The following is a 16,224-nucleotide window of genomic DNA, read 5'->3' as shown; positions in this document are numbered from 1 at the left end:
TTACACTAAATTACAAGAAATCGTCCCTAAGAGAGTTCAGACTGTGTTGAAAAAGAAAGGTGGTCATGCCAAATATTGACTTTCAAGCTTGTTGAAATTGTAAAAGCTCAGTTTTTTGCTTTTTTTTTTTTTTTTGCATGTGTTTCAATAAATCATTGCACCTATTTCCCATTTTCCTACCAAAATATAAAGAAAGGAAGGGTAGCTCGAGAATTTTGCACAGCACGATAGGTTAACCACTGCATTTCATTTATAGTAGTACATGCTACAACATTAATATATAATAATATATATGCAAAACATAAAATAATATTGGATTAAAATTTGTTAACTATAGGGTGCTGCAGCTCTGCAGCACTAAGGATGCTGGGAGCTGCGGTCCTCTAGCAGGCTTCTCAAATGCTAATTTGGATTTACATTAAACTACATTTCTTTACATTGAAGCAAAAGAAAACATTTGAAATTAAACTTCACTGAAAAAAGTATAATATTAATATAATATTCATAGCAAAACTTACAGAATAAGGAGCTCAATTCACGCAATAAATAAGAGGAAAAACATATCGAGAAGTTCATCACAGCCAGTGGCCTCTAAAACGAAATTGGCCTATATGAAATCCAGAGCCGTGCAGAAGTTATTTTATGTGAGTCAAGTCACAGGACATGCCACAAACTAAACAAACAAAAAGTTTCTGCACACCACTAAGTCATGGGGTGTATAATTGTGAAAGAATCAATTTTTTACCCTCTTTATCTTATCGAGGCGTTAAAAAAATTAGTTTTAGCTTAATAATAAATACAAGTTCATCAAATTATTGCAATGAATACCTGTTTAGTGTTTAGGTTGCATTATGACTGAACTGTAAACAATGTAAAACAGCACATCCGTATCTGAATAGCACCCAACCCTTGTGGGAAACTTACATTAAGCGTGAACAGTAATGTGTAGTTTTTGTATTAGCCCACTGCATAAGGCTGTGGGAATTCGGGATTTCCTGTGATTTTCCTTCTGGCGTATTACGCGTTCGGCTACCTGTTCCATCTGTTTATGGATGTGCTGTCAGCACCTTATTAAAGCTTCTTCAAATAACAACAGCAAGCACGTCAGAGACATCGCAGAGTACCTGCCCCTTCATCCACAGCCTGCCTCTGCATCAGCAGCCAGCGCATCACTGAGCGTGATATTATTTTTTAGAAAGTGCGCATGAGATTCCGCCCCTATCATGGCATCATGGTGCAATCCACAACACAGAGAAGGACAGCACGCAAACACAAAGTAAACACACGGATACTTTCCACCACTAAGCAGCTACAAACTGTGCCTGTGTACAAATTAAATCCCCTCACGAAGCGCACGGCTCGTGCAAAACATCCTGTCAGGTAAACATCAGTGTGCGCGCGTGTGAGGATGTCACAGTGTTGTTTTTGGTCCGGAGGAAACGAGACTGTCTGCCGAGAAACTCCGCTTCTGTCAGCCTGCCCATCACATCTTGTGCCCTGCGTCTGCACAAAGAGAGTTTATCCTTTCTTTTTCTTTTTTTCTTTTACCTTGACCCGAGCATCTCCGAGTGTTGATCCCCCTTCGGATGTCGCTCTTTGGCCCGGACAAAATTTTGGAGATTCCAAGTCTCGCAGTTAATCGTGAGATTTTATAGTCCTGCAATACTTCTGACGTTTCTCAAGGCTGAAGTGTGACACTTGGCGAGAAGACTGCAAGTTTACAATTAGAGCCCACCGTCACTGAGCGATACAAAATATTAACGTGTAATACCTTTCGAAACTTAAATGCAAAATTATGTATAAACACGTAATTACAAAATTACAAACAAATCATCAACGTGACCAAAATTTAAAACTCCACATTTTTCTGAAAACGGGAATCGTGTGTCAATTTCTGAGTAAAAAAAAAAAAGGTGCAACAGTGATAAAATATTACGCATTTTATCGCCGAGTTACTGCAGCATCATTTCAGCTGTTAAATTTCGGAGATTAGCTGGAATTCATAGTTTAATTGTGTTTGGTCTCTGAAGCGTTTTGTAACTATGTTTTTTTAAAGTGTTGTGCATTATCATTATAAAACATGATAGCGTTTTAAAATCAAGCAAGCATCTGAAAATCATAGATGACTTTAGTGCCTGACTAAATGTACAGAAATTCAGCGGACATGTGAATGGTTCATTTAAAATCTCAACACTCACATCAAACATCAACATCAGGAACATGTATGACTTTAAAAGTCATCTAGTTAAAATAAAATAAAGATATGGAATACTTTATTATTAAAGCAGTGAAAACATTCAAATATTTCTTTTTTAAATCAGTCAAGCGAGTGAAGCCGGCGTTCATAATGGTCACAAATAGAACATTAAAACATTTTCTTAGACAGCTTAAAGAAGTAGCAGGTATATTCCCAATTTAAGGCATCACTCTACACACTCATCCTTTCCTGGTCTTGAATTATTGATACTATAATCTGCAGGACCGTTTTACTGCAGCCACTTGGCCAGTTTACCCCATTTGCCCTGCTGATGTGGGCAATGTAGCAGCACATATCCTTGGTGTCCGCAAGTTAAAGTACAGCCATAATTTTAGCAGTATGTTGGTGGTTTTAGGACCTTATACTTTTACTTGATTTTTAAATTTGATACTTTTTTTTGAGTATGTCTTTATGCCACTGTAGCTGCAATCAATTTTAAAGGAAATTATTGCACCTTTTACTTTTTTCCTAGACATATTTCAGATGAATATTAGGAAAAATCTGTTTAAAAATAAAAAGATGTTTAAGTAACAGAGCCACCAACCTAAGAGTTGGATTCAGCTGCAACATTTAACTTCCTGACATATTTTGGGTTTCATTCTGTTTATTAAGTGTTGCATGCTGTGTTAAGCAGCTTTGACTTTATTGTGCTACGCTGTAAAAGAAAACCAATATCCTCATATGAGGAGATACTTCTTTTTTCTTTTTACGTAAACTTCCTGTTCAAAGAGGAAGTTTACAGAAGTTAACTAGAAGAAATCAAAATACAATCTCAGGTCACAGGAAGTTAAAGTGGTAAGAAGCTGTAATGTCAGCTGGACTGGGGGATTTTAAAACTCCCAGTTATTACACCTATGAATGATAATATTCCACAGTAAAATATTAAATACTAGTACTTGTGTGTATTTGTTTGTTTGTTTGTTTGGTTGCTGTGACCTATTGACCTCTTGTATTAATTCCCTCCTATCTTTCTATTGGTGTCTTTTATTATGGTGGTACAGCTTTTATCTTGCTATTACCCATGTGCTGTAGTCATTCTTATTGGTAGCTTTTATCTATGAACATAACTCGTTATTTTTTATTTTTTTTATCCGTTATCAATGTTTGAACCTTTTATTGTTTTATGTAAAGCACTTTGGTATGCCCAAGGCTTTTAAATGTGCTCTATAAATAAAGATTGTTGTTGTTGTTGTTGTATTTACTACATTCTGAAAGCATAATTGTAGGTTCACTGTTATTATAACTTGATTTCACAACTTTTGCTCAAGCAAAAAAATTCTTTCATGGCCAGCTCTTTATCCGAAAGTCTCTGCACGACCACTTCACATCAAATGTCACTCTTAACTGCGATAAAGACACTGGCAGGAGAAAAGCACCACGGCACCTGGAATCAACAGCGAGCCGCTCAGTTAGGAGAGCTAATAACAGCGTGGCAGCGACAGCCACCGGAGTGATGTGCACAGACGTAATTAGGTTACCAGCAGCATGTGGTAGCCGGTGTTAGACTACTGCGCCTTTTGGGATCTTACCAACCTAATACACAGCTTTGGGAGAGGCTGTCATTGAGATGTCAGCGATAAAAGGAGGTGAGTTTTCATCATCAGGCAAAATGTGAAATATATGTCTATGTCTGACTGGGAAGTCTGTACTGCTTTGGGCCTTGTTTTGATAATGAACGAATACAGTTTAATAAGGTTAAAGAATAAAGAATAGAATAAAGTTTAAGTTCAATGCTTACACTTGGACACTGAAACAATTTTAATGATCACTTTTAATAAAAGACTGTAAAAATCTCCAGGAAGAGTTCAAACCATCTTCTTCATTGTATTGCATGTACAGTTTTTGAATAAGCTTTAGGTCAAACAGAGAAAAACACTGTCGTAAAATAATGCAAAAAGGAAAACATATCTGTACATCTACGCCCTCCTGCAACCCATTTCAAGTCACATACACTCACAAACTCCGATAACACTCTTCACAAGCACGACTAGACATCAGTGGTTACTCTACGACTCACATGCTGTGTACCGTCCTGCTATTGCTATCTCATACTATAAACATAGGCTGAAGAGCATCACAGCTTACAGTGAAATAATATGTACATGCTTTTAGAACATTTAAAACAAAACAAAGTATGAAAATGGGAGTCGTCTTGACGCAGAGACTTGAAAGATCAGGTCGTCTCCTCAGTTCTTTTTGTGGAGAAACTTCATTTTACTTCCTGGAAATAAAATACATGAATCTATTAAGCCGTGTAAAACGAAGCCACGAATATTCGGTATAAAAAAAAATCTGATTTCTGGCAAACATCCATGTTTAAGTTCTTATTGGTGAAGCCTATCACAGCTAGCTCGTGTCATGTGAGATATTTACAATAAAAAATAAAGTGAGAGTGAAACTGTGCAGAGGTTTGGTAAAAGCTGCTGTGTAGCTCTGCCTGTTCAGATGACATTAGCATATGCAGAATAAATATTTGATATTTCTGTTTATAACTTTCCAGCTCCTAAAATATGTCTGCTTCTGAACTCACCAAGGCCTCTGAGGAACTTGTTGACTCCACTCTGCTCTGTGTCTGGCAGCTCCTCCAAATATTGATCTACCCGCTGCTCAAACAGACCTGTCAACACAACAGCAGAGATTTTTCTTTTTAAAAAAAAAGGAAAAGGAAGGGTAAAGAACGAGAATATGAAACATCAATACTTCAGGGAGCTGCTTTGATTCAGTGAGAAAGCATGCTGTTGAAAAACTTTCAGCCACTAGAGGTCAGTGTAAGTGCAATGCTTTCTTCTGCACAGAGAGCACTAGGAATGCAGGGGTGGAAATGCACAAAGAAAAGCAAACAGCTTTCTCATGAAATGTTTTAAGGAAGAAAGAGCATTCATAGACCCAGCTGACACTCAGAGAACAGCAGTCTACCTTTAGCTCGTGTCTTTCTGAGCTCCCGGTCTTGGATGAACCCTGCAAACATCTGAGACTCCATGAAGACTCCCAGGAAACGTCGGATGCTCTTCGATGCCACTGATTTGCGGAAGGCCTCTCTTTGGAAAATGCGCTCCCCACGCTCATTCTGAGTGATAAACAGGGAGTAATGTCCAATAGTCTCCAGGAAGAAGCGGATGAACGCCTCCGACACCAGGCTGTTCAGCGAGTTATACTCTGTGGGGGATAAAAACGAAGGCGTTAATCGATAAAATAGGCCCACAGCTTTTGTTAAACCTTGAAGTTCAAGAATTTTGCTGTGCTTGCAAAGTAAAGTTGTCGAATAAAGACCAAACCTCAGTCATGTTAACGACAAAATTGAGACATAACAATAATGATGTGACAGCTTTGTGCTTATCCTATGTCAGAAGATGTCAAGTGAAGCACAATGACACTGCAGGAAAAACCTGAAATCCTGCCCATCAGAGCACCCAGAGCTACAACTGTCATTCAAGGCTAGTTTACCACAGGTCAATATTTTTTACTTATTTCTTTTCTTGATTACTCGTGTTGTTATTGTTTTTTATTACTTTCCACTAATATTAGCACAAGAAAGCTAATTGTTGTAGTTGTAGTTTCATTTTCCCCTTCACCTACAGTCCAATGAGGCTATACTGTGGGTTGCACAAGTGTATTGGCTTTCTGGACTAGTGAGAACTGGTTATGAGTGGCACTTGGCACATGTAACATAACCACACAGAGTGTTAGCTGTTGGTCTTGGAGGGGAATTTGGAAAGCAGAGATAAGACTGTCTGAAGTAGCCTTAAAAAAACACAAATGATTTGGCCTTATTATGTCAAAATTCTCTTTGTTTCTGTGCCGTAAAGCATGTTGTGACAGCCCATTACAGGTAAGCCATTCATGATTCCTTGATAAAAGCCTCATTTCCACACCAGGAGTCAAAACCTGGCCTCCTGGGTGAAAACCGGGAATCCTGACTGCGAGGGCACATGGGAGCTACACACAGAGACATTGACACATTAGAAACAACTGCACTTATGCTCCAGTCAGCTTGAAATGTACACTACTACCACCAGAAACAGCATTAGCTCATCTCAAAGATGAGCCTTTCATGACTCACTGTCAGCCGAACAGAAGACGTCATTTCCCAGCCAGTTTCACAGACTTGTAGACCGCGCTCCCTGTCGCCCTAATTAACAAGAAGAACATCTGCCGCGTTAAACCGAGAGATGTTCAGTCGCTTATTCACCTTCGTCTGACTCGCTGTCAGAGTCCTGAGTGATGATGTCATTCCTCTGCTCCAGCGCTTGCTCGAGAGCTGCTTGAAGTTTCCGCGGCAACAGCGATGCCTCGTCATCCATCTACAGACAGTTGAAAGTGCTGCAGTTACTACAGATGAACAACAGTGGCGTGGAGACGATGCTCTGCAACCTTTTACGAGCATGACTGTCTAATTTTTGGAATAAGAAATGTTTCGATCTTCCTACTCGACCTGATACAGTCAGGGTTTTTTTTGGTTTGTTTGTTTTTGTCCCTTACTCATGATAGCTCTTATCTGCTAACTTGAGTTAGTTACTGCTGTGTACGCACATTATTGAGACATTTTGCTGTGACAGATGTTTCACCACAATTACATGTTGCCACAGAAAACCAGGATACCCAGGAATGATCTCTGCGGTTCCTCTTAGTTTTTTTTCTCTATTTCTTTACTGTTGTCCTGCTTTCTGCATTCCTCTCTGTCTTCCTGTTTGCCTAGGAAGGTATGTTCTATGTCTCTCTTTCCGTCACTTCCTGTGTTATTTTGTTGCTTTTTTTCTTCCTAATGTGGCTATATTTTTACTTCCTGCCTTTGTTCTTTTCACACCCTCATTGTTGTCAGATGTAGTTCACCTATGCATTATTGGCTTTTTTCTTGGGACAGATCACCTCTGTGTGCTTCATTACTTCATCTAGTCATTACATTCCTATCCTGAGTTTTGAACTTTTATTATAATTATTAAATTTTTCTGAGTTAAGTCACAATTAAAGCTGCTTTTACTTATTAATATATTGTTCCAGAAATAAGAAATGCCAATTAATGTTTTTGAGCAAACGACTGAACAACATGTAGGGTGTTAAAGGAAATTTTCCATTATCTTTACATTACCACTTGGGGCACAGTGGTCACTGCTCATGCTAATGCTAATGGTTTTCTTTTTAAATGCCATTAGACCAACCTGTCTAATGAAGCGGTCAGTTCCCAGGTCGACCATTAAAGCCTAAAAAAGAGAAAAGGAGGATATCATTATTTGATTAGCACACATGAGAACTCTTTGATGAATTATTTAACTTTAAAGTCCACTGTACATAAAATGGTCAAAGCTACATGCTACAGCACAATGTTAGATGTAAACGTACTTTGGACAAATGTCGCAATGAATGAATCACAAACTGGAAGAGTGACAGAAACAGGTTTCTGGTATCGCGAACAACTCGTTATTGGGTCAGTCTTAACTCTGATTAACATGGTCGCTTCTCAGTTTGATACATTAATGTGGCCCACGCTGGGGAAAAACTGGGTGTAGTAACACTTTTGTAACAAACTAATGGCCATTTCATTTCACGCGGCTTCTACTGCCAAAATATTTATTTTATACGAAAGAAAGAATCAGATGGAGAGCACAGATGCCATCCGTCCATCCACATTGAGCCATGTGTGATACAGACCAGTGTAGTAAAGTCTTGCCACACTTCACTTCACCAAGATTCTGTTTTGTAGAAAGACTTGGTCTAAAACCTGTAACCATTATTTTTACTGATCAACTAATTTACCCCGGCTGGGTAAATTCATCATTTGGACGTCACCTGGCTCGTTCCCTAGTATAATAAAAACGGAGACAGAAAGAGAAACAGCCACAGTTGCCAGGTCATAATGGAATTACTGTGAATCTGTACTGTTTTAACATGTCATCCAAACATGTCATTCAAATCCCTTACATTCAGGACTCTACGCAGCAACATTTACACATCGCTGACATCAACATGAAAATTGAAAAATTCATGGTCTAAATACAATGTACTCACCTCTTCTACAGGCAGCTCTTTGAGTTTAGGCATCGAGCTGGAGAGCAGCCCCACCAGGAACGGAGTGGGACAGCAGACGATATCCAGCATGGACCCTGGCAGCACCGGGATAAAGGTGTGTTGCCAGGAGAAGGGGTAGAGGAGCGCCACCACAGCATGCATGCAGCTGGACAGGGTGCTGATGATGGGAGACAAAGAGGAAGGCAAACACATCAATCATGTTTAACCAGATTAATTCAGACAAGCTTGAAACAGGGAGTATAAAACGCTGAAAGGGTTGTGCAGTCAAGCATTTACTCAAAAAGCACCACCTGCTGTGGTCATGCTAAGTTGAACGTTATATTCTTCTTTAAAATGCAATGTTTGGAAAATCATTACTACTAAATCACTAACTGGGGCCACATTCCAAACTATTGGAGCACAGCCGATGTATTTCCATCACTACACTCCAATTCTCCAAGTTAAATGACTATTTGATCCTCTTTTCCCTGAAACTGTTGCCTTTAAATGAGCCATAACAGTACAGCTAAGTATTCGGACTCTTTGTTCTTCCTGCAGCTCTTCTAAGGTGCAGCCAGATCCAACAGACTGTTCTTGAGCTTCCACAAATACACTTGTTTTTCTTTTCTTTCCCCCCAAAGTTTTTACGTTATCAGAGCTTATTATCACAGCTTCTGGAAAAATTAATGCCTTAATTTATTGCACTTCCACTTCTCGCGCCAACAGTTAACACCATTTACTATAGACCACAACGAGGAACCGTAACCCCACAAACTGCATTATTTTGAGATTGCCCCACTCTGTCTGCAGGGGTGGCGTGACTCTGACATGTTGCTATGGTTAAGCTGGGGTCTTGTTGACGCAATAACAAAACGCAGCAGCTCGGTTTAACTTCGACAGCTGTGGTATAACATGAAGCTCACAAATAGCAGCACGTCTTTCTCACGATCCGTCGCTTGTTGACAGTGGCTGACCCCGCCCCCCCTCCAGACTCCCCTCAGTCTTCTACATACTGTCCAGTCCATGTACACAAAGAGAGTGAAAATAAACTGTGGGTCCAATCTCTCTCTCTCTCTCTCTCTCTCTCTCTCTCTCTCTCACACACACACACACACACACACACACACACACACACACACACACACACACAAACCACTAAATCAGTATAGCTCAAGACCGAGACCAGTGATCAAACATGGTATATGACGCACGTTATCTGAGATATATACATTTCATCAACAGCAGTACAGCAAACAAAAATTCCTCCCTTTTATGTGACCTATGTCTGTTTCAGCGCAGAGAAACTTTACTGAGCAATATACAGAGAAAACTGACAAACTCCCACAGCTTTTTTTTCCACAATATCCATTCCAGCTACATGTCTGCCAGAGATTTTTTTTCTGAACTTCCCATGAGTCAAATTGACAAGATTAAAATGTTTTCTAGACAGGGTAAAATAAAATTACATCAGAGAAACCCAAAGGCTACAATAACCACAGCATTCAACCTTTCTTTTTTTTTTTTTTTACATTTCACTCACAACATGAAGCACTTGCAGCTTTGCTTTGGCCAGTCTGATTTCCATTTGCCTGAGGTGGGCTTGATAATTCCTAACAGATCCCGTCTCCTGGGTTTGACGAGTTCCAACAGGGAGTGATGGGGCACAGATCTCCGAAAACCTTCGCCACAGGCTACACACAGCCCTGCACACCACTGATACCAAAAAGGATCAATTACACTCATTCCCCGACCGCATACTCCTGGGAGAAAATGAACTTGCAACGAAAACACTCCGCACTACCAGAGGTTGCCACTCAACTCTGGAGAACGAGTGGGACATTCCCGTTTGATCTAGACCAAAGCTTCAGGCATACGCAGGTCATAAAATAAGAAGAAAAAAATGCTTTTTGGCCTCCATATACATTGATTGGTAAAGAATAGTAGAATGTAAAAAATAAAACAGTTTGAGTTAAACAGTAAAGCCATATTTTTTCCTTGGTACAGTGTAGATAAGTACAGAAGCTGGATTTTAGCCACTCAAAATTGGTGGTACCAGATAAGATTATAGGCCTTTATATGGCTTTTTTAGCTATGACATCAACATTGCCACAAAGTCGGTCAGTGCCACTTTATTCTAAATATGAAATTCCACTGAATTCAATTTCATTTATGTAGCACCAAATCACAGAAAGTCATGTCAAGGTAACACCTTTCAGTAATAGAGAGAAAACAAACAACCCTCTTTGAGCAACCACTTGTTAATAGTGGGAAGGAAAAACCCCCTTATAACAGGAAAAAACCTCAGTCATCTGCTGTGACCGGTTGGGGTTGAGGGGAGGAAGATCAGGAAGAGGAGGAAATCTTTTCAAAACCACTGAATGAATTAAAATTCTTTGGTTTGTGACCATCAGAAGTATAAAACTAGCAGTACTTCTGTCTCAGATGTACTTTCTGTACTTTCTAGTGCTAATTAGGAAATTTAACCCTACAAATCAAAATGAAGTAACTGACAAATAATCCAAGTCGGAGGTGGAAAAAACTGCAGTTCTTGGAGTGTCCACTTGAGACAAGTCGTCACAGACGCTTGTGGTAAAATTTCCAACTAAACTGCATTCTTAAGCAATTTTACAGCTTTGTACAAAAATATTTTTGGTCTCTGTGGATAGTTTCCCCCTTCATAACAACTGTACTGCATTTGGACTTTGTTAAAGTTAACAGTCCAGCCTATTTGAATCATACTCTGACGATATAGCTCTAGCACTCCTGCTAGGCTTCGCTCACAAATTTGAGTCACTGAACTGGACTTCTTGCCCGTGTTTGTGTTGCAGGTGCCTTTTGGACCATTTTGAATTAAATATCATGACTAATACTACTATGTGTTCATTCCAGATCATTCAAGAAGTTTAGTGCTTCAGTTTTGAGGAGTAAAATTGTAGTATTTTATTTATCTGTTAACGCTAACTAGTAAGTACCCGTGTCTTAGCATTGCATCTCTAAAGTTTATAGATGTAGCTTTCTAAGGCCTCGGACAGTGAGTGACTGCTAGAGGCTGCTGGCTGAGTCTAGGTGAAACTGGTTACAAAGAGCATGGTGTGCCAAAAACCTCCTTGTGGTAGATTTGGTTGCAAACAATTTGCCTTGACCACCCTCAGGACACTAACCGTTTCTGTTTTGCGTAACACTATTCAGTTTAACTCTTGCTTGAAAATAGTTTCCAAGTGTTTGCGGACAATTTGGCATCTACCATGCAAACTGCAATAAGGGCAGTCTGCTAGTGACCGAGGTAACTGCAAGGAGGTTTTTCACTAAAGTACCATGGCCCTCTCTGCGATTCCCAGAAACCTTCAGAAACCACTCACCAACCAGTGACAGAATACACACTTCACTGGTTGCTAGGCAAACCGACCACTCTGTAGGCCTGTGTAAAAGGGGGTCTATTTTACCGTGACACACTTGTTTTTTCTGTCGTGACTGATCGTTACCATATGGTGGTTACCCAGTCTCTAGGCCTGTGTGACTGAGGCCTAACCATGCTTGCTAGCTTGCTTTGCTGATAACTTCCACCCTTTATTAAAGTCCAAAAGCACGTGGGTGACATCACAGTAGGCATGTCCAGCTTTTATATGCAGCCTATGTACAAAGTAAGAAGGCATAGGTTAGCATTTAGCATTATTGAGAACATGTTAGAAATTACATGAGTTACCCTAACGTAGATACAAGAGCACAAAAAAAATCGGTTTTTGCCATTCAATGACACCCAAAGCAACAAAGTGTGTGTCAATAAACTTGCTGACGTAAACATATGTAAATATACATGAATTTCCATAGTTTAATAGACTACGTGCACGTTAGCACATGCTACTTCCGGTGCGGAAACCCCTGTGGGGAGCTTTGTTTCCGGTGTCCTATTCGCACCCTGTTTACTGTCCAAAACAAGTTAAGCAAGTGAATGAATTAGTGATGGGTCGTTCGCGAACGAAATGGCTCTTAGAGCCGACTCTTTGACGTGAACGACGCGAGCCGGCTCCTTATCGCGAGCCGTCACGTGGGTTTTTTTTTTTTTTCTTTCTCTCAGCCTCTCTCTCGCACTTTTTTTCCGCTTCACTCTGCACGCGAGCCTTGTGCTTTACGCTGGGCAGAGGGGGGAGGGGCGGTAGTTACACTCAGTAGCACAGGAACAGAGCCAGAGAGAGAGAAAGAGAGGCAGGGACAACAACATTAGAAAGGTATAGTAATCATCCACAACTATTTTCGGTTGCAGATGATAAAGGATTGAGAAAGTTTATTCATGCAGGTCCATATGACAGAGAATATGCATGTTCTTTTAGTTTTCATATTATAATTTATATTTAATTGTGTTGTGGTTTGCAGTGTTTTGTGTTCTTTTCACTTTAAATTTGTGAAAGGAAAAAGCTGAAAATGTAAATAGTTAAAACTTGAAATGTGAATAGTTGATTTTTGTATTAGATGATTTATTTATTACATTTTATGTGGAGTGAATAAATAAAAGTATATTTACGGTGGCCCCTAGAGACAAAGCACATACAAACTTCAAATCACGTACGAACTCTGAAGCATGTACAAACTCCAAAACACGTAAAAACACGTACAAACTCCAAAACACGTAAAAACTCCAAAACACGTAAAAACACGTACAAACTCCGAAGCACGTAAAAACTCAGAAGCATATAAAAACTCAGAAGCACATAAAAACTCAAAACACGTACAAAAGAACAACAGAAGTGCTCCAGGATGCTGGGCGCAGTGTTGAGCCTTTGTTATCTTGTGGCTACACAAGCCAGCAAGTACCAATGACCGGATTTGGTGTGTGGTAATAACAGGTAAATGAACTTTTTTTTAAATTATTTGAATATATATATATGAGTGCCTGTGTATAAATACACAAACAATACACACATGCTTTCAATTGTGTAATTTAAGTGATCTAGTAGCTCTGCTTTGGAAGTTCAGTTCATGCTAGAAATGTGTTTTGGAGTTTGTACGTGTTTTGTCTCTAGGGGCCACCGCATATATTTATATATAAACATATATAAATAAAACCACTTGTTTTTACGTTAGTAATTCCTTTTGTGCATAATTTTATATTATTGTTAATAATAAATTAATTAAAGCAACAAAACAACCTGAAGAGCCGGTTCGGAGCCGAAAGAGCCGGCTCTTTTTAGTGAGCCGAACCGAAAGAGCCGGTTCTCTAAAAAGAGCCGGAAATCCCATCACTAGAATGAATCAAGCGGCGATTTACATTTCTATAGATGTCTTGGGCATTTACCCAATATATCTGTAAATGATGTTCATCGACTTGTCGATATTTTTTCCCCCGCGCCTCAGAGCAAAAGAGAAAAGGGATTCAAATGTTATATTTCTCAGTATCTGTAAATACCGGTCCCTCGTTTATCGCGGGTGTTATGTTCTAAAAATAACCAGCGATAGGTGAAATCAAGTAGCCAATTTTATTTTTTGACGGTGCAAAACGTTTCGTGGACATCGTGGACATACAGTACTGCTGTAATTTTGAAGGTAAGTCACAACATACCCTTCGTAAATACTAATGTATAGAAACCGTTACCAGCAATCGTTCAGCAATTTTTCATTTTTTGCTTTTTTTCACGGTTTGTTAACATGCTGTGTAGGTGTGTACTTCACTACCTGATATCGACATAATGGGAAACATCTGGCTTGACTATTCTTCACCTGTAGTTTGAATGCTGAACATTTGCCTGTTTAAATCATAAGAACTGTCACTATACAGAGATGTGCTTCTGAATGTGGACGATGTGTCTTCTGATTCTGTAATGCAGTTCTGCTTGTGTTGAGTGATGTAAACAATTGATCGATCTAAACTCTTTAAACGTCAAAATTGATCATTAGATTTTTTATGACACAACAGTGGTGAGTGTTTCCACCTTCTGCTCTTTGTAACTTAACGCGATCTTTCCGTTTTCGAGTTTTGGACATGATTTTGGAGTATGTCTTCGCAGTAGCGATTGACCGCAAAGTAAAGCTACTTGCTGATTGTTTTTAAATGTACTCTTAATTTGATCTGTTATTGTATATTTTACACATGTTTGTATGGGATATTGTATTTGTTTTAAATGTTATATACCTATGTGGTATGTGACTTTTGTTGCTATGATGCCAGGTCTCTCTTGGAAATGAGATTTTTAATCTCAATGAGATTTTTTACCTGGATAAATAAAGGATTAATAAAAAATACCGGAAATGTACAACCCCACATCCGGTCTCAAACCAGGAAGTTAGCATTTTCTTGTGCACAGGGTCTATACCTTTTTACTAATAAAAACTACACCACAGAAATTAATTTGACTCATTTAATTTGATGGAATACATCTATGTTTCAATTTATGATGCCACTCTCAAGAAAAGAAGAGAAAAAAAAGATCCCGAGAGTTCAACAGAGATAAAGTCTGTTCAGAGCTGTTGTGTGTTGAGGTTTGGGAGCTAATCCTCACATATTAGCTCTCATGGGTCTGCTGGGCCTGGTTTAATGTGTGTGACAATGAATTGGCAGATACTCCAGGAAACATGGGATCGGGAGGCTTAGTATGTGAAGCCCAGAAGAAGAGTAGGATAAACTTCAGTATTCAAGAAAAAGAGAGGCAAGGCTGTATCATCACATGCTTTGCAGCTCTGTGTTGTATCAACCAGTCTTAGGACGGTTTGGCAAGATGAATTCCACAGACAGGTCTGTAGAAGACCAAACCACAGCTGTCACTTGCCAGCTGATCCACAAAACCACTCCTCAGTGTTAGGCCTCCTTCAAAGCCCCTAATAACACCTAGAAGTCACACGAAGTCGCAACAGAGTACATGCAGAACTGTATAGCAAGGGAAAGCTCCCAGTGGTGTATTTTTATCCTTTTAGCAGAATGTTCTCTGCTTGCTCCTTTAGCCCCACAAATGGTTTTCCCTCACTTCCTGTGCACAAGGGTCTCCAGCCACGGTCTCAGTCAAACAGCACAAACTATTTTACACTGAGAAATGGCCCCCTGATGGAAAACTCCATACATGTTCTTATTAAAACCACAATAACATCCGAGTTTAATCAAGGCTGTCTGGAGAGCAAATGTAAGTGTGCAGGTGTCTTCCGTTACATATGCTCACTGATGTAAAAATCAGCTGGTCAGACTCATGTAATAGCCACATCTTTCTCCACTGAAACATTTCACATATTTACAGTGCGTTGATGAGTTGAATACCACATGGGAAAGCGTATGAGTTGCTAAAAGTGGTTTTGGCTTTGTACCAGCTCTGCAGAACATGCCAGAGAAAGCGTCTGAGAGCAACCGTGGACTAAATGAAACAAGCACGCTGCAGTACCTGCTGATTTGAAAATGCCTACAGCAACAGCAATAATTCTACCTGTCTGAGCGCTACAGTCACCACATTGATCATAATATTGCAGATCTGCAGCTGCAAAACATGTTGGCAAGCTCCACGGCTGCAGTTCACTTTCAGGCAATTTAGTGCAAAACCAAAAACACGACACCTCATACGTGATTTTTTAATATTTTTTTCAATCGTGTAGTTTTACTGTAAGAGGACACAGGAACGGCTCTATGCAGAAACACAAACAGCCTGCTGCACCACAGAAAAGTGAGCTTGATTAATTCACCATGGCTGTGAGAAAGGCTTTCAGCTATTGTTTTGTTTCCCTTCACAGTTCCCTCCTCTTTTCACTGTTTTCTCTAAAAGCCAGACTTCTCATATTTCATTAAATTCTTTTCTCTTCTTCGCTGCCCGCTCAATTACTCTTACGCAGCTCTTTCAGACATACACTGATAAGTGTATAAAGTGACAAATCAAATTAAAATGATACAAGTACGATTTGGAATTTGCCCTCATGTTTATTATCAGTGCATGGAGAGAAATTTGTGCCTGGTGTATCTAAAAACTGGCCATTAAAAAATTGCAGGTTTAATGTAA

At 39.5% G+C, this 16,224-nt stretch overlaps 1 protein-coding gene across 1 annotated transcript in view; it reads right to left on the bottom strand.

Annotated features, from left to right (window-relative positions):
• Positions 1-4,029: 4,029 nt before the first annotated feature.
• Positions 4,030-16,224, bottom strand: part of dennd2b (DENN domain containing 2B) — a 53,980-nt gene continuing 41,785 nt past the window's right edge. Inside the window, exons 15-20 of the mRNA XM_085379188.1 lie at positions 8,261-8,438; positions 7,414-7,455; positions 6,447-6,558; positions 5,174-5,413; positions 4,788-4,874; positions 4,030-4,478 (exon numbers count right to left, since the gene is read on the bottom strand). Of these exons, the coding sequence (XP_085235314.1) occupies positions 4,444-4,478; positions 4,788-4,874; positions 5,174-5,413; positions 6,447-6,558; positions 7,414-7,455; positions 8,261-8,438 (694 nt within the window). The 3' untranslated portion in view covers positions 4,030-4,443. The remainder of the gene's footprint in view (positions 4,479-4,787; positions 4,875-5,173; positions 5,414-6,446; positions 6,559-7,413; positions 7,456-8,260; positions 8,439-16,224) is intronic.

The sequence above is a fragment of the Diplotaxodon limnothrissa genome, linkage group LG1 (assembly GCF_057381915.1).
Source record: "Diplotaxodon limnothrissa isolate DT_005_m linkage group LG1, D_limnothrissa_male_GT1.1, whole genome shotgun sequence".
NCBI lineage: Eukaryota > Metazoa > Chordata > Actinopteri > Cichliformes > Cichlidae > Diplotaxodon > Diplotaxodon limnothrissa.
This window is presented reverse-complemented; position numbering and strand designations above follow the sequence as displayed.